Source organism: Sardina pilchardus, chromosome 1 (assembly GCF_963854185.1).
Source record: "Sardina pilchardus chromosome 1, fSarPil1.1, whole genome shotgun sequence".
NCBI classification, from domain to species: domain Eukaryota; kingdom Metazoa; phylum Chordata; class Actinopteri; order Clupeiformes; family Clupeidae; genus Sardina; species Sardina pilchardus.
The window spans coordinates 26328356-26348379 of NC_084994.1; the positions used below are offsets into that span (position 1 = coordinate 26328356).

The 20024-nt window shown below is 42.1% G+C and overlaps 1 protein-coding gene and 1 pseudogene across 1 annotated transcript in view; both read left to right on the plus strand.

Annotated features, from left to right (window-relative positions):
* The first annotated feature begins 1221 nt into the window (after positions 1-1221).
* LOC134077632 (uncharacterized protein K02A2.6-like) lies at positions 1222-5668 on the plus strand (annotated as a pseudogene).
* A 13642-nt stretch (positions 5669-19310) lies between these two features.
* LOC134087066 (annexin A11-like) overlaps positions 19311-20024 on the plus strand; it is a 2697-nt gene continuing 1983 nt past the window's right edge. Inside the window, exon 1 of the mRNA XM_062540277.1 lies at positions 19311-19372. Coding sequence (XP_062396261.1) covers positions 19364-19372 — 9 coding nt within the window. The 5' untranslated portion in view covers positions 19311-19363. The remainder of the gene's footprint in view (positions 19373-20024) is intronic.

Sequence of the window (20024 nt, forward strand, 5' to 3'; positions counted from 1 at the left end):
TTCGCCAGCAGCGGGTCACACAGCTGTCAACAGCACTGAGGCCGTAGGCGTTGCTGCTGGATTTACCCACAAAGTTAAAATGCGTTCAGATGTGCCCCCAGTCCAGCAGAAACTTCGCAGACTGCCATTTGCTGTTCGTGATGCTGTTTCAGAGGAGTTGAAGAGACTTGAAGCAGACGACATCATAGAGAGAGTTGATTCATCTGCCTGGGTGTCTCCTCTGGTGGTCGTAAAGAAAAAGACTGGCGGCATTCGTCTTTGTGTGGATTTACGTGAGCCAAATAGAGCGGTGGTGATAGACAGTCACCCTTTGCCACACATCGAAGAAGTCTTTACTGAGCTCCGTGGTGCAACTATGTTCTCCACAATTGATTTGCAAAATGCCTATCATCAAGTTCAGTTACATCCAAGCAGCAGAGATCTTACAGCGTTTATAACGCATGATGGACTTTTTCGTTTTACAAGAGTTCCATACGGATTGGCTTCAGCACCTAGTGCCTTCCAACGGATGATGTCCCAGATCCTGGCAGATCAAAAAGGTGTTCAATGCTATCTGGACGACATCATCGTTAGGGTTGGGTACTGACCCCTGTACTTTTACCGGTACCGACTGAATCACGTCGGTATTACCGGGTATTGCTTCACGTGAAATTGAACGGTGCTAAATTTCGGTACTTTCATGTGCATCAGGAGCGGAGTGCGCCATCGGACGTCATGTCTTAGTGTAGGCTAACGTTATGTCGGTCTCAAAAACTAAAGTGAATAGGCTAACTTAATATGCACCATTTAAGCCTGCATGTATTGCACCAAGAGCAATAGCAATAGTAGGCCTATCCCTGGTAAGAACTTAAAATAAAACTGAGAGTTGACGGAGTTCAATGAAATGCACCCATCTTCTGAATCGCGAGTGAGCTGGATCCATTCAAAATGGTAAAACAGGACTTTAAATAGTTCAAAGCATATGTGACAGAAATGTTTGAATGCTATTGAAATGTATCATGGCTAGATGATAATTGAAGTAATGTGATGTTGCACTGTTTTAATTCAGGCATTTAGATAGGCCCACCAGGGGTCCTCGGGGTCAAGTATAAATAGATAGCAGGTATGCTGCCAGTGTATATGAGTGATGCAGCAAGTGTTCAATAAAGTGGAATCTGCGAAGTTGACTACGAGTCACTTTATTACATTGGCGACGAGGATGACTACAGTTTAAGAGTTATAATGGCAACATACGGAAAACTCGGAGAGTATGACCCGGAGGCTGATGACTGGCAACAGTATGAGGAACGGCTGGCATTTTACTTTGCTGCAAATGAAATCACCGACGCCGGACAAAAGCGGGCCATCTTCCTGAGTGCATGTGGAGGGAAAACTTACGCCACACTGAGAGACTTGTGTCAACCTGGTAAGCCGGGAGATAAATCCCTGACAGATTTACTGAAACTGTTGACTGACCATTATGCACCGAAACGCAGCATTATCGTGGAGAGATTTAAGTTCCATTCAAAAGTTAGAGATCACGGCCTGTCAGTCGCTGCGTTTGTAGCGGAACTTAGGAGACTTTCTGAGCACTGTGCTTTCGGGACATCTTTGAATGACATGCTAAGAGATAGACTGGTGTGTGGTATAAATGACGACCGCATCCAACGCCGGTTGCTTTCAGAACCAGATGACAAACTGACATGGGAGAGGGCACTGGAATTAGCGACAGCCATGGAAACCGCCATGAAAGTATTGCACAGTTGCAGCAGAAAACAGTGGGCCAAGAGGAGGCGGTGCACCAAGTGCAGCCACCGGTCTCGGACCAGAAGATGCATGTGATGTGTTTTAGATGCGGAGGAACGCACGCAGCGGCGGACTGCCGTTTTGCAGAGGCAGTGTGCCATAATTGCCGCAAGAAAGGACATTTGGCTAGAAAATGCCGCAGTGCAAGACAGCCCAAACAGAACAGATTTAGCACACGAGGGGCAGCACACATGTTAGAAAACGAAGATGAACAGCCGGAATACACACACATGCTTCACAATTTGAGAGAGAACAAAGTCGAGCCATACAGAGAACAACTTTCCGTGAATGGGCATGACGTCACATTTGAACTTGACACGGGGGCAGGCTTGACGATAGTGAATGAGAGAACATACAGGCAGATAGGGTGTGGAAGACTCCATCCTGCAAAAATAAAACTGTACAACTACACGAAAGATAGGGTGGATGTGCTAGGAAAGATGCATGCAAATGTCATTTACAAAGGACAGACGAAGCAGCTACCTTTATTAGTGGTTAGAGGGGAGGGCCCAAATCTATTGGGTAGAGATTGGCTCAAGGCAGTGAGACTAGACTGGACAGCCATATTCAAACTCCAAGAAGGACAGCAGCAAGAGTTAGAGACTCTGCTGTCACAACACCAGGATGTGTTTAAAGGTGAATTAGGCACACTAGTGGGGGCTACCGCTAAAATCTATGTAGACCCAGAGGCCAAGCCTCGTTACTTTAAGGTAGTGGTGGGGGAAAAAATCGATTCTGTTCAGTATCGCGATATTTTGTGAATGCAATTATATCGATACTAGTAGCTCAAGTATCGCAATACTTAATTATAGAATTTAATTATCTATTTTACCTTTATTTGAGTCCCCAAGGGGAATTTCAAGATATTACACTCACAAGGTGGCGCTTGTTGTGGCGTTTTATTGTGCATTCAACGGCAATTTCAAATAAAAATGGCTTCACAATCACAACCTGTCATAGACGACCCTCCATCACTTTGAAAGTGTGGGTGTATTTCGTTTTCAACAAAAAGCAAATAGTAAGGACCTTGATATGCACCACGCCATGACAAAGTGAGTTGAACAGTGTTATTTTCCTTATTTTTTGTAATGCCTTTGAATAATATGAGAGACATGAATAGCAATATATCGCAGAATCGAATCGCAATACTTGTTGTATCGCAATATGTTTAGAATCGCAATAATATTGAATTTTGGCCCAAATATCGCAATAGTATCGAATTGTCATTCTTTTGCCAATTCCCACCCCTACTTTAAGGCTAGGCCCTTGCCATATGCGCTCAAAGAAAAAGTTGAAACTGAGCTGAGCAGGCTACAGAGAGAAGGGATCTTAGAGCCTGTTAGTTTTGCTGAGTGGGCAGCCCCAATAGTCCCCATAGTCAAACCAGACAAAAGCATAAGGATATGCGGTGACTACAAAGTTACAGTGAATCCAGTGTCAAAGCTGGATAACTACCCAATTCCAAAGACGGAAGACTTGCTGGCAGTGCTGGGAGGAGGGCACAAGTTCACTAAACTGGACATGTCTCAGGCTTACCAGCAGCTACCACTGGAGGAAAATTCCAAGACATTCACAACAATAAACACACATCGTGGACTGTATCAGTACACCAGGCTGCCCTATGGGGTGTCCTCAGCCCCAGGCATTTTTCAGCGCACCATGGACAATTTACTACAGGGGCTTCCTCAGGTGGTGGTGCGAGTAGACGACATACTTGTGACGGGGAAGGACGATGCCAGCCATCTACAGAATTTAGGGACGGTACTGTCCAGACTGAATGCAGCAGGACTCCGCCTTAAGCGAGAAAAATGCGTTTTCATGGCGCCAGAGGTGGTGTATCTGGGCTACCGAATAAATCATGCAGGGATTCAACCAGTGGCAGACAAAGTGGAGGCCATTGCAAATGCAGCTGCACCAACAAACCAGACACAGCTGAAGTCATTCCTGGGGATGCTGAACTATTATCATCGCTTCTTGCCGAATGTAGCCACTGTGCTGGAGCCCCTGCATGAACTCCTCAGAAAAGGAGTGCCATGGAAATGGGAGAAACGTCATGAGGGTGCCTTTGACGCAGCGAAAAAGTGCCTCCAGTCTGAACAACTGTTAATGCATTTTGATGACAAAAAACCCCTCTACCTGGCCTGTGATGCATCCCCATATGGCGTGGGAGCAGTGTTATCCCACCGGCTCCAAGACGGCGCAGATAGACCCATAGGATACATGTCACGGTCCTTGTCATCGGCAGAACGTGGTTACTCTCAGCTGGAAAAGGAGGCTCTGGCTATAATATTTGGCCTAAAAAAATTCCACCAGTACCTATATGGAAAACATTGTACCATAGTCACAGACCACAAACCACTCCTGGGTCTCTTTGGAGAGCTTAAGGGCATCCCACAGCAGGCGGCTGCCAGAATGCAAAGGTGGGCATTGATGCTCGCGGCCTATGAATACACCTTGGAGTATAAGGAGGGCTCCAGACATGGGAATGCCGATGCCTTGAGCAGACTTCCTCTGCCGAGCCGTCCCAAGGCCACGCCCCAGGAGGAGGAGGTGGTGATGCTTATGGAACACATGAATGGCACACCAGTGCAAGTCAAGCAGATCCGCGACTGGACCCGGAGAGACCGCATACTGTCAAGAATACAGCAGTGGCTGAGGCAAGGTTCTTGGCCCGTCACCTGCACAGATCCTGAGCTCCAGCCCTACGTAAGACGGCAGCATGAACTGAGCATGGAGGATGGGTGTATACTGTGGGGTAGCAGGGTGATAATACCCCCTCAAGGAAGAGAGACCATGATAGAAGAACTACATGAGGCCCATCCAGGAGCCTCAAGGATCAAAATGCTAGCTCGGAGCTATGTGTGGTGGCCGAACATGGACGCTGAGCTGGAAGCAGCAGTGCGTAAATGTCACGTTTGTCAAATCAACCAAGCCTCTCCAGCTGCAGCGCCCTTACATCCGTGGGAGTGGCCCGCACAACCATGGATGAGACTGCATGTGGATTTTTGTGGGCCAGTTTCAGGAAAAATTTTCCTGATTGTCATTGATGCTTACTCAAAGTGGATTGAAGCTCATCCAATGCAGGCTATAACATCCACCGCTACCATAGAAAAGTTGCGAAGCATATTCGCCACTCATGGAATACCAGCGGTCCTGGTCAGCGACAATGGGCCTAGGGTTATTCCTTACCAAGAATGGCATAAAGCATGTCACCACAGCACCTTATCATCCATCTTCAAATGGCTGCGCAGAGCGTGCAGTGCGGGTGTTCAAGGAAGGAATCAGGAAGATGGGGGAGGGGAGTCTGGAGACAAAAGTGTCAAGGTTGCTGTTTAAGTATCGATCAACCCCTCAGACCACAACTGGGGCCACACCAGCTGAGCTCCTCATGAATAGGAGACTCAGGAGTGTTCTTGATTTAGTTTGCCCTGCACTTGGAGACAAAGTGGGACAGAAACAGGCCATGCAGAAAGAATATCATGACAAGCATGCCCGAGACAGAGCATTCACAGAATCAGACCAAGTTTATGTGAGAGGATATTCGGGTCAGAAGTGGATTCCTGCAACGCTCATCAAGAGGACAGGGCCAGTTTCATGGAGGGTGAAAACACAAGATGGAAAAGTGGCCAGGCGACATCAGGACCAGATCCGTCCTCGTTACGATCAGGACAGAGTGGAAGCCACCTTTCAAGAGGAAAGCGTACCAGAAAACCTGGCTCCTCCCGAACTGTCCGATCCAGAGCCGGAGCCAGAGCCGCTGGCACTGGAGACAGGTGGCCCAGGGCCGCCTGAACCTTCTCTTGAGGAGGAACCACGTTTCCCAGTCAGACTTAGGCAGGCACCCACTTATCTCAAGGACTACGTCCTTCCAGGGGCACAATAATCCCCGTGGGTGCCTCGAGGAGGGCAGTCTACCCCTACCTCGTAGTTCAGTCTTTGTTCATGTTTTGTTTTGAAAAAAAAAGAAGTAGAAAAATTCAACAAACATTGTTGGGACTTTGGACTTTGGGGGGAGGGAATGTAGTAATGTGATGTTGCACTGTTTTAATTCAGGCATTTAGATAGGCCCACCAGGGGTCCTCGGGGTCAAGTATAAATAGATAGCAGGTATGCTGCCAGTGTATATGAGTGATGCAGCAAGTGTTCAATAAAGTGGAATCTGCGAAGTTGACTACGAGTCACTTTATTACAATAATGATGTGTTAACAGCATTAATAATATACAGGCTATTTGCCAAATACTCGCTGTATTTGTCGTGACAACTTGCTCTAAGGATATTGACCGTAGCCTTTGCTTTTGCTGCGCTGCTCCAAGCAGTCAGCAGATAGATGGTCATAAAAAAATAGAAACTATGTCCTAACCGCGATGCGAGCAAACATTAACGATACAATTCGTTTAATTTCATTGCTGTCAATTGTGACAGCAAGCAACGCGAGCAGCGCGATGTTTTGAGAGAACTTTTGTTGTTGGCATACGGTTTCTATTTTCTCTCTGTTGCTCGCTTTGCGCTGTTATTTTGAATGAGAAATATGACTCATTAAAACGGCATATTTAACGGATTCACTCCCCTCGATGCGATGCTATAATTTAATTAGGGGAGAGCCGGGTCAATTGAAACACGGGACGAAAGTAACACAGCGATTTCCTCGAAAACCATGCACATCTGAAATGTCATATGTCGTCAGTTTGTTCAACACACAAGACTTGCCGACCACAGGAAATCTCGTGCCATGACGTCATCGAATTCCAACGTTATCCCCGCAAACCTGTTTTTGACACCGGCAAGTAAAAACTGATGTGCGGTAATTTTTTTGTGATCACAACTCGTGTTTATTGTTTCATGCAATGATCACATGACCATACGAGAGATTAATCATTACTTAAACATGTCTGAAAGTGTTAAATGTCAGCATTTTGAGGTTTAGAAGCAAAATATGTTTAAGTGTTAGTTAGCACTGTCGGGACGATTGAAACAGTTGTTTCAATCGTCCCGAACTATCAATGCAAAAAAAAAAAAAAGTGTTTCAAAATAAAAGAGGAAGATCAATTGTGAATCCCTCAACAAGGCTTACAACGGGAAATAAGTAAATTAGATGGAAATGTAGTCATCAGCATGGTATAAAATGAAGAAATGTGAGTTTAATCGAAACGTGTATCTCGACATTGACGCACATGGAAAAATACATTTTTTGACCTACTTATATTTTGAAGAATCAAGTGAAATTTTAGCCATGACAAGTACAGAAGTATGTTGTTAGGTATGTTTCATAAAAACTAGAGTAAAGTGAATGGTTTCTGTTTACAATATGCTGTTTCATTCGTCCCGCACATGTGTTTCAATTGACCCGACTGGGCGGGTCAATTGAAACAAATGACAACTTACGTTCAAAGTTAAAAAACAACGCGATCACTCAAGGTGTATATGAAATTACACTGGTAACTAAGAGAGGACACATGTGAGTTGTTGATCATATGACAACATTATTATGACCGCCGCTAGCGTAGCTAGCGAAGCGGTCATATAGTTGTTGTCAAAGTTTTTTTTTTTTTTTTTTCTTTTTTCCCGTCATTTTTCGTCAACGATTCCCGGGACACCGTAACACCGGAGCGCATGAAACTTGGTGGGCATGTAGCCCCAGTAGAGTTCTATGGAAAATTTTCGTTTCGTCCCCGGGGGTCACTCCACCCCCGCACTGCCCCCGCCCGAAGCCCAAAAATGACAGTTTTTCCTACATAACTACCTGAACCGTGGCACCGAGGATGACAAAATGTTTATGGTATGTTGTTCTCTAGAGCTTGCATCAACTTAGCTTATAACCAGTCATTTGTGATTTGCCCCCCCATCGTAAAAATTGAAAATGCAATGTAATATTGCTTTAATTGCCCCTATCTTCAGATGAGATGTTATGAACTGCACCAAATTTCATGTGTATGATTAACCTGACACCCTCTGGGAGTATGCCAAGTTTTGTGGAATTTCATCCATGGGGGGCTATAAAATAAATGGATTTATGTGTACATTCAGGACTGTATACCCATCGGCCAGTAGATGGTGGTATTATCTGGAGTCTAAATCCCCCCCTGGGGATTTCAAAAACTGTTCCAAACATCTCAATCTCTGCTAGTTTTTGTCCTAGAAACATATAAGTGACACCATTAGAAACCTTTAATCAACTAGTTTCCAAATATGTTTTAAAAGAGAATGGTTGCTCTGGGTGCAACAAACATGCAGGAACACACACACACACACACACACACACGCACACACACACACATAAATACACACACACACACGCATACCTACACACACACGCACCACTACATACACACATGTACATAAAACATTATACAAACACATGCACAAACACGCCTGCACACATACACCCTTACACACACACACACACACCTACACACACACACACACACACACACACACACACACATGCACACACACATCTTTGAGTACATTTTGTGAGACCACCGGAGCTGAGAAGTGAGTGTGTGTGTGATGTACTATAGCCTGTGTGTGTGGGTGCGTTTCTGTGTGCCCATCTGTGTGTTTGCATGTGTGTATATGTGTGTATGTGCATGTTCTGTGTGTGTTCTCTTTCTTTCTCTCTCTCTCTCTCTCTCTCTCTCTCTCTCTCTATGTCTGTGTTATCTGTGTGTATTCTGTGTGTGTTCTCTCTTTCTCTCTCTCTGGGTGTGCCTGTGTGTGTGTGTGTGTGTGTGTGTGTGTGTGTGTGTGTGTGTGTGTGTGTGTGTGTGTGTGTGTGTGTGTGTGTGTGTGTGTGTGTGTGTGTGTGCGAGTGTGTGTGTGTGTGCGTGTGTGAGTGTGTGCCTGTGTATGTGTGTTTGTGTGTGTGTGTGTGTGCACACGCTCGCATGTGAGTGTGTGTGTGTGTGTGTGTGTGTGTGTGTGTTATCTGATATTGGAGTGACAGTGACGGCAGAGAACACAGTGAACATATACTCAGAGACACATTAAACACACACACAAGCAGACACACACTCACACTAGACAGAGAAGCACTCATACACAAAAGCAAGCGCACACATGCACACACTCATTTACATACATAAAAGTTGCAGTAGGGATGGAGTAGGCGATGGAAACACAAGCGTGATTGATATTTGCGGAGAGAATGTGCAGGACTGAGCGGCGGTCATATTGTGTATCGCTTTGCGGTACATCTAGTTTGTATCCCTTTCACCTGTTTTGAAAAAGACGTTAAACTGAAAAGTGTTTCAATTGACCCTGCTCTCCCTACACGTTGTAGGCCCACGCAACAGTTTGCTGGTTAGCCTACACGTACAGTTAACCTGACAGACAGACTATGCGTAGCGTTTCAAGGTGGAATAATGCGCTGCATCAAGACGAGCTATAATAATTCACGATGGCATGGAATGTTTTATTAGTCATAACCGAACGACCAAACTCGCCAGCCTACTACTCACGTTAGAAACTGACTGAAACGAAGTTATTTAAACAACAGAACTGGTAAGGAGTGGATAATAATCTACCCAGATAGCAAAATGTATGTGGCCCGGATCCGCCAGGGATTCCCAAACTGTGGAACGCATACCACCTGCTTCTAGGATATAGCCTGTGCGAGATGAAAAGGGCTATGGCGGAGAGGTGTTAAAAAACGAACTTTTAAAACATTTTGTAATTAATTAATGAATAAATGAATAACTTCTAAACCATTTGTAAACTCTATAGTAGGCTATGTTTTCATTAAAAAGGGGCGGCTTATTAAACATGATGCCTGGCATAGGCTACCGCTGACCTAGGCTACTGTTAAATTGCACAAAACAAAGATGGACGGATTGCTTTTTTCATGAACATGGCCTAAAATAGCTAAATCATCATATAACCCAATTGGACCAATTATTTGTTCTATGTTTGGGTTTGATGGAGTCTGTTTAAAAAAACTTCCACTATCCATTGTTCATGTTCATATAGGCTACTTAAGAAATGAGAGGGGTTTGTATTGTGTTAAAAACATTCTCAATGTATAAATTTGATTTTGTGGAGCTTAGTTGATACAAACAAGGTGTTACAGATTCAGTAAGGGTAAGGTACCGAAAAAAATACCGTTGAATACCGACACCGAACCTCAGGCACCGGCACCGGCACCGATATCGGTTCAAAGGCGATAGGTACCCAACCCTAATCATCGTATACGGAGAGACGCCTGAACTTCATGACACAAGACTGAAAGCCGTCCTTCACTGCCTACAAGAGAGTGGGTTGAAGCTGAACGCAGCTAAATGCCACTTCAGGAAGACCGAGTTGTCCTTTCTTGGGCATCTCATTTCAGCCTCTGGCCTACAACCAGACCCTGGCCATGTTCAAGCTGTGGCTCAAGCTCCCCCTCCTCATGATGCTCAGTCACTACGTTCTTTTCTGGGCCTGACTGCGTGGTATTCAAAGTTCATTCCCAATTACGCCACAATTGTAGAACCTCTTCGTGCTCTACTTCGAAAGGCTACTGATGTCCATTGGACTGAGGAGGCTCAAGAAAACTTCTCCCGAGTTAAAGACATCATAGTTAAAAGTCCTGCTCTTGCCTTGTTCAATCCTTCCTTGCCAACATTCGTCACAACAGATGCGTCAGATTACGGCATTGGTGCTCTGCTGACACAGATCCAGGGCCATACAGAACAGACAGTTGCATTTGCCTCCAGGACATTGACCGACTGTGAACGCAAGTACTCTACAATTGGAAAAGAGGCCTTAGCATGTGTTTGGGCGACTGAAAAGTGGCTTAAGTACTTATTGTAGTGGGATTATTATTTTCTACAACTTTTAATAGAAAATACATGTTTCATGTTTCAGTTTACGTAGATTGTTTATGAAGTACTGATATTCTTGTGCTACAGTACAGAGTTTTATTTCTTACAAGAGAGGAATATGTGGTATAGTGCAATACTCCTCCTGCCCAGTTAGTGGCGCTATGCTACCTATGTTAAACAATACCATGCGTATGTACGAAGGAGAGAAAAGAGATCCATGCGTGAAGAAGTTGAGTAAAGAAAGTTACTGATAATCTCTGCCTGTGACTGCTTTGATTCTACTACATATACTACATATACAACAGTTATGGTGACAGCAGATCTTTCAGCTTATATATCAAGTTCTCCCACATTAATATTGTACATGGCTGGGCATTATTTACTCTTGCTGACGACAGTTCCATGTAAGATATGTCCAAGAATGTCCGCAACCAGTGAGTTTTAGAAATGTCATGAGGGGACTTCCTGGAAAATCTTTTTTAAAGGTAAAAGGATTTTGTTTGTTGCACTATTGTAAAAAACGTAATTACCCCATATGACAATAATGACTTGAGTCCTTTTGCACAAAGACCTTCATGTAACAGTGAGTCCAGAATCAGTGAAGGAGGGAAACACAGTAACACTGACCTGCAACACCACCTGCAGTCTGAGTACCAACTCCACCTTCATCTGGTACAGGAACTCACAGCCTCATCAACACACAGCAGACAACAGGCTGGCAATAGACTCAGTCAGTCCTGAAGATGCAGGCAAATACTCCTGTGCTGTTCAGGGACATGAGATCCACAGTTCACCTGAAATGAGTCTCAGTGTCAGATGTAAGTATGTGATTCATACCATTCTTTATGATGATTTTATATAGGCCTACCTATGGCATCTGAGAAGATGCTAGAAACACATCCATGGAATGTGAAATAAACATAAATGATTTGCTGAAAGAAAATGTTTGATGAGATGCTCCAAGAACTGAATATAATTGAATAGATTAGCTTTTATTGTTATTGTACACACAGTGAAATTTGATGTGCTGTGCCTGAATCTGAAGACAGTAATACATAAACAAACATACAGTTCCACCCATACACTGCATGTAAAAGACAGTAAGAAATAGTGTTAAAAACCCCCCAAAAAAACACTCAATTGCTCACTCACTTTTCAAACCCAATTTTCAAAACATTTCATGATAATGGGAGTAAGTGCTACTGGTCTACAATCATGTAAACAAGTGATGTTACTCTGTTTGGGCCCAAATGCATAGAATGTGAAAAACATAACTGACAGAAATGTTTCTTTCAGATGCTCCAAGAAACACCTCAGTATCAGTCCGCCCCTCTGGTGACATAGAAGAGGGCAGTTCAGTAACTCTGACCTGCAGCAGTGATGCAAACCCACCAGTGCACACCTACACCTGGTACAAGGCCCTCAAAGATGGCTCGTCCCAGGTTGGATGGAGCCAGAATTACAGACTTGCAGACATCAACTTTGGACAGAGTGGACTCTACTACTGTGTGGCGGAGAACGTGATCGGACAGACCAGATCGTCAGTGGTGGAGCTAAATGTAAAATGTAAATTCTGGACTCTTGTGGTTGGAGGGATTATTGGAGGTTTGCTGGCTGGCTTTGTGGCTGGGGCTCTATTTGGAGTTACAGTCTACAAGAGAATGTAAGTAGTTCTGTATGATGATCTCTTTCAACAACTCATATGTATGTTAATATTAGTCATATTGGTTCTTTTCAACAGCTCATATAATATTAGTCATATTAATGTTACAGTAATATTAGACATGATTGTCCTGTGTTTGGAACGGCTGTTTGATACTGAGAGACTGAAGAAGAGTGCGTTAGATTGCGGTCAAGAGTGTTTAATCAGATGTCACCCTGCAGGACACAAGCCAGAGAGGTGAGAGACACCAGCACGGCAGCAGTGACGGCCACCACAGCTGGTCCACAGGTAACAATGAAACTGTCTCTTGTTTTCCATTATGTTGTGAAATATGGTTATAATTGGATACATACTGTAACAAGGATATCAAGATGTGGAAGCATTTGAATTAAGGCGTTTGGTTGGGGTGCGCACATCCACAAAAATAGTCCAGGTGCCGGACAAAAGTATAGATATAATAGAATGGATTGGTCCGCACACTGGGTAGGCTCCAAAAATACACTTTATTTACTTCATAAAAGGCAACGTTTCAATCCGCAGTGGGATCTTCTTGCCTGAAGAAGATCCCACTGCGGATTGAAACGTTGCCTTTTATGAAGTAAATAAAGTGTATTTTTGGAGCCTACCCAGTGTGCGGACCAATCCATTCTAGCATTTGAATTAAAGCATGCAGTTTTGTGATGTTTTGCTATCGTTTTGCTAATGCTTTGCTAATGTTAATGATCATTGCGTGTAAACAGCTCAGGTTGCAGTGCACCAGATACTTTATTATTGTTACAGGCCTCAAGTGATGACACATACACAGCTCTGAACCTGAGGACCATATCACCGGAATATGACACTCTTGCAGTAAGTTCTTGTCTCTCATTGTTCAAAAAGATGGCTGATTGCTTTGACGTTGATTGCTATTGGATGAGTGGTGTTTATTGATTTGAGATCCTCAGACTCTCCACAGCTAATTATCCCTCAGCATTTTGAACTCAATTGTCTGACATTTACATTCCACTCATTCAAAGCAAGAGAACACTGATTTCATCTGATTGAGAAATGTCAATCAAATGGGTAGAATAAATCTTCAAATTAACATGAAAATATACAAATTATGGTTATTCCAAATTGCACCCATCTAACTACACAGACATTACATTAACTGCATGTCCAGCCTAATTCTGCTGATGCCACATGCACTGGTTCTCTGTTGAAAAGTAGGCTAATGAGGTCTGTCTGACATGTCCACGGATGTGAGAGTTTGTGTTGTTTTGTGCCAAATAATGTAAATATAATATAATATAATAAAATAATATATAGAATTATATTTTAAATTACATTTATTTCATGTGTGTTGCTCTCAGAACGTGAAAGTATCAGCTCATGGTGCCACCTACACCCCTGCAACCTCAGTCCCAACTGAATCTCCAGACTACGGGAACTAAGAAAAGAGTGTACATCATATACATACATATATATATATATATATATATATATATATATATATACATACACACACACACACACACACACACACACACACACACAACCTGGCCTAACGCTCTGAATTAAAAACTGATGACAAACCAGACATTCTGTATACAGATAACACTGAAAAGACAGTACTGTATAGCCCCATATTTAAATTACATCAAATATAGAACCAGTGTCTATACAGTACCATAGCCTACACATAGAAATGGGCAGACATGAACAAACATACAGTACGTGTCTAGACATATGAAGAACTGTAGTCTCTGTATAAAACTGTAGAACACATGGAACATAATTGTATTATGCAATTATTTGGAAATTCGTTTTTGCTGAATTCCAAAAAAACATAGAACAAAATTTGAAAATCTATCTCCTCAAATTACTATCATATACAGTATACTGTATATATAGGCCTAGGAGAGGAGCCAAACTACTGCTCATGGCCAGCAACAGATTTTATTATGACCTGTGTAGGAGAAGGCAGAGAAATAGAACTGTGTAAAAATCTGACAGTACACAAAATATTGAGTGATCATATAACTTAATGTAACTACTTAACTCCAGCTTGCTCTAGAACAATTAGAAATGTGTGAATGCTGCAATAACAGACAATCTGTGTGGAACTGCTTAGACTGAAGGCGTGTTTTTACTTAGACGTGAAGAGTGTTTACTTAAACGTAGAGTATTTTTACTTCAATTTAAAAAGTGTTTGCTTAAACTTTAAGAGTGTTTTTACTTAGACTTAGAGAGTGTTTGCTTAAGATTTAAAATAACTTGTTTCAGAGAACGTATTTGAATATGTGTGATGTAGACATTTCCAGTAGACTGTTAGTGCCTTTTTTTTTTTTTTTTTACTGTTGTGTGTATTAAGGGCCGTTCACACCAAGAACGATATCTATAAAAAATATTGTTCTTGTTAATTTGAATGACGACATTCACACATAAACTATAACGATAACGACATGAAGAACGATATCGTTGGGGATCACTTTCAGAGCGACTTTGAGAACTATAAAAAGCTAACAGCCAATCAGAACCCATAATATTTCAGCCATCACATTCACTAACATGAGGAGAGACCTTTCTTGTCGTTGGTTTATGGTTACGGTTATGGTTATGGTTATGGTTGTGGTTATCGTTCTTGGTGTGAATGCTGCTTTAGAGTGAGAAGCTGCCTCGTGTGTTTACCTTTCTCTGGTTTCCTTGTAGACCTTCACCTGTCCTGAAGTGTGAGGTGTCCACCCATTTAGAGTAGCATTCTCTCCACACAACTCTCTTAATACACAAAACGCAGAGTGGAGAGTTATGATAATTAGCAATTCAGCAACCAAAAGAAAAACTGCTACTTAAAAATGGCAGGATGCACCCCAGATCATTAGAGTTTCTATGTCAAAAACTGTCAGTCTATATTATATTGGAGTTATGTTAATCAATAAATAATTTGTCTCAAAAGACGCATGTTTCATGTGTTCATTAGTGTGCCTCTCAACTGTATGGGGGAACCTGAGAGCAAATCTGGTGTAGTGCTGCTTTAATAGTGAATCAGTCATAAGAAACTAAAAATAACACCATCTTCAACAAAGCAAATTATTCTAAATGAAAAATAAAAACAACCAAAGTGACTTTAGTTGGATACCTGTTTCAGCAAAAGTGATGGTCACCTTGTCACTCCTAAAAGACAAACAATGGCCCATGTCAATACACACGAGTACACACATACACAACACCACAAGGCCGCCATCACACATTCTAACAGTTTCCAGGCAGAGAACAAGAAGTAACCATATTAGCCCATCACCATAGCAACCAGCGAACTGACACAACCACAGAGTGACGTTCAGGACAAGGACATGATGTCAGATCGGCATCAGCAGAGTAGCCTGGCACAGTGATGATGTCCTTCATAATTTTTGGAATTGGAATGTATTTACAATTAAATAAAATACACTTAGTTGAATGGACTTTCACTCTTGTATGGAAATATACATAAAAATCCCATGAAGACGAGCTTTAGGTTTTGAGCAACAATGTGAGGTGAATGCTTTAAAGATGTTGACATTTTGAGATATGACACATTTTGCATTTTGTGTGAGCAATTTTGTTTTTTGTGTGTAGAGTTTTGAAAAATAGACACAGAGTTTTAAAAATGTGTGTAAACAGTATAAAAAGTAACGGTAAAACAGTAAAAAAAAAAAAACATGATTTATTAAAGTTTTCACAAATGGATTTACAGTATATAGCATTTTGGAAAAGAGCTCTTGATATGCGAGGCTATATACTGCATTTTGTTGTTTGTTATACTTGTACTCTGCACTATGACAATAAAGCTTAATCTAATTTAATTTAATTTAATCTGATGTAATCTATATCATTTCAAGACAGTGTATCTACCCATATCTGGAAAAGTATCTTCCCTTTATCTTATGTCTGTCATTATAACAAGGAAGAACATGTTGTGTCCCATGGTTGTTTTGCATTCCTGTCACCTGAAGCATGCTGGTAGAAATGTCTATTCAAAAGCACAGTTGATCTGTGCATGCCCTGACCAACTTCTGAGTCTTTGATGATCTAAAACAAGTTTGATTTACTCGAGATTACTCGAGAACGACTTACTATACAGAGGAATGCATATCATTGTGTCCGGTAAGGTATGAAGAGAGCAGGGAATAAGCTTGCTCTGAGTACAGTGAGTAGGATGAAGAGAGGACAGAAGAGGATATGGGGAATGCCATATTTTTTTTGTAATAGGATCCATGACTGGTGTTGAGAGAAACTGACTAATGAACAGAGAGAAGCAACATGGATGCAATGTGGCAGGTAGATGTTTTGCTATGTACTTGAGCAACACTGTCAGACTTTTCTATCCACTTCAAAAGTTATCTTTCAACATGACTCGACTGCACTGGAGAGATCCCTCACCTAAGAGAAAAGGGGCCTGGCGGTTAGGAGTTGGTGCATGCATGCAAAAGATCCAAAGCCAAAGTCCTTTTATGGCCTGGACAGATTACACGATTTCACGATTTTGGCCCGAATTTGTCGTGACCGACAAGTTTACAGCGTCGTAACCGATTTCAAATTGTCGGGCACGACATCGAACGCGGAGTGAATCTTATAATGTGACATGCTTCACGACTTTTGATTTGTCGTTCACGACGTTCTAAAACAGCCCGACAAAAAGTCTGGCTTGTCAGAAATTTGACGGGAGTCGTATGACGCGACCGATGCTTTCGGTGTACAGTATGTGGCCACTCTCCCGACCAAGACGCGGAGAGGTTTTCATGGTTCTAAAATCGTATAGTGTGACATAGTAGATCGTAAACGACAATCGTGAGCGACAAAAAAATCGTATAGTCTGACCAGGCCATTAGGCAAGTCCCTCCACTCAGCTGGCATATTGCAATGCACTTTGGACACTTATCGGGCATCTATTTCTAGCAGAACTGTATGGGTGCAAGCCTTCACGACACCATCCTCGCTCCAGCTGCAAGATCACAGCACATGATTGGCATGATGTATTCACAACATACCACATGATTGGCACGAGCTAGCCCCATGCATTTCTATGGGAGATGTCTCGTCATAGAAAGTCTCTGTCCCCGCTCACTGAACCTTAAAGGGTGCCATAAACCTTAAACGTGCCATGAATTGTCAAATGGGAGTTATGCTTCAATCAGTTCACATGAAAAATGGTTACAAGGAAATTGGCACAATGTATTCCTGCCTGTTGTTTTTGGTGAACGTGTGATGTATGCCAGTAGAATAGGAATGCCAAGAAGTGGTGCCATCATGCTCAGCAAGGGCTGGCGAGCTTGGTTCAAAGCGCATCTGGCACAGTCAGATTTTCAACCAATAAATACCCAGCTCTTCTGGCAGGAAGACAAACAAAACAGCGCTGTCAACATATTGGCACAGGTGACATGTGTCGTCTTGGGGGTTGTGTATGTGTACATACTCTTGTGATGTAGTGGGTGCTGTTTAAAACTTTTCACGTTAATTGTGTTCAACTGTGGGATGAGTCTGTGTTCCCTCTTTTGGGTCCCCTGCCCAGCACTACAGCATGAGCGTTACCACATTCTGTCTCTGTGCCTGTGTGTCAGTTCTGTTATCATATTATGTCTCTGTGTGTCAGTTCTGTTATCATATGTCTCTGTGTGTCAGTTCTGTTATCATATGTCTCTGTGTGTCATTTCTGTTATATCTCTGTGTGTCAGTTCTGTTATCATATTATGTCTCTGTGTGTCAGTTCTGTTATCATATGTCTCTGTGTGTCAGTTCTGTTATCATATGTCTCTGTGTGTCATTTCTGTTATATCTCTGTGTGTCAGTTCTGTTATCGTATGTCTCTGTGTGTCATTTCTGTTATCATAATATCATCTGTGCCTGTGTCAGTTCCATTATCGTATGTTTCTGTCAGTTCTGTTATATGTCTCTGTGGCTGTGTGTCAGTTTTGTTCATATGTATCTGTATGTCAGTCTTCTGTTATCATATGTCTGTGTGTCAGTCTTCTGTGTCACCATATGTCTCTTTGTGTGTCAGTTCTGTGTTATCATGTGTCTCTGTGTGTCAGTCCTGTGTTATCATATGTCTGTGTGTCAGTTCTGTGTATGTTCTGTGTTATCTTATGTCTCTGTGCTTGTGTGTCAATTATGTGTAAAATATTAAACGAAATGTTATAATTGACAAATCATGATAACCCTGAATAGTTAAAATAGTTCAAAAACAGCATCAGCTGTTCTCAATGTGTTCTCATGTGTCTTATCAACCATGTTTTTTATTCCGTGATGCACCCAGTGTGACATGTCTTTTCAGCAGACAGGCCAGTTTAGCACCTAAACTCTTCTAGTATGGAGCCATACTTTTATGATACAGTCATGGTTGAAATTGTTGGCACCCATGCTAAAGTTGACTAAGAAGAGGGATTATAAAATCATCTTTTGGAAACGTATTTTAATGGCTTAGGTAATAAAATGATGAGGAAAAATCCAACCTTTAAGGACACCAATTTTCTTTGTGAAAGAATAATGTAACATAAATAAATAAATGTTCCTCCCAAAATACTGGGGTCAAAAATATTGGCACCCCTATGTAACCCTATGGGAATTTAACACATAGGGTTAACATAGGGGCAGGCTGTTTTTTATTTGTAAAGGCCCCTTATTTCATGGATTCAGGATACTATGCATCCTGATAAAATTCCTTTGACCTTTGGAACAAAAATAGCCGCACATCATCATACACCCTTCACCATACCTAGAGATAAACATGGTGTTTTGTTCAGTTTGTTCAGTTAGCCTATTAGCCTGTTTGATGCTCATTGAGCTCAATGCAAATCAAACCAGCTAACAGGAAATACAGTCCACAACACATGAGGGCAAAACACAAACACAAGACTTCTTTGGAACTTCCTGGTTATAAAGCAAGCATGCATGAATGAGCATGTTTCGAGCCATGTGGGCTGTGTCTAGCTCCACCGCTGCACAGTCTGAGAAAAGAAATGACGGAAGTTTTTCCATTTGTCACCACCCACGGCAAATAGAAAAACGTAAGCCGCTCTGTCACCTTCACTCGGTTGAAGTGGACTTGCCCATAAACTACAGGGAATTACTCTTCATTTGACTTCTCTATCCAGTGATATGGCAGGGGTAAGACATTTATGGTTTTATTCGCTCAGGCATTCATTCATTCAACCTTTATTTCATTCTCAGAAGTACATCACAGGTAGCCCTCACTGTCAATGATACAATCACAAATAAAACAAGACAAAAGGGTTGTGAAACTATTTATTCAATTGTTATGGTAGGTAGCATACCTCATGTCATTAATGCTGTTCAGAACAGTTGACATGTGAGAAAATACAGCAAAAATACTTAAAGTAGGCCTACACAAGCAATTTCCATCTGGGAAGGGACATTTGTTTTTAACGTTTGTTTGTTGTTGTGACAACAGTTGTTTTGACAACTACAGACTGGGGTGGGGCTTTACCTTTAATCGTTACCTGCGGTGTGTACTTCACATTGCTTTCATCAGGGAAATACATGAGCTTGTTAAATAGTTAAATACATGACTTCCAGTCATCTGTGTCGTTGTTGATGTCAGTCAGCTACACTCGTACCTCTACATTTAGCAATTAAGTTATAGCAGATCAGCCCCCTTATAAAATATATTTGGGCCTAAATGTAGCCAACAGTTTTGTGAAGTAAACACAGTCAAGTCATGCATGGTAAAACACATTTGCATTTACGTTTCACTTAGTGAGCTCCTATTACCCTCAACATCAAGCGGTCAGTTCTGAAA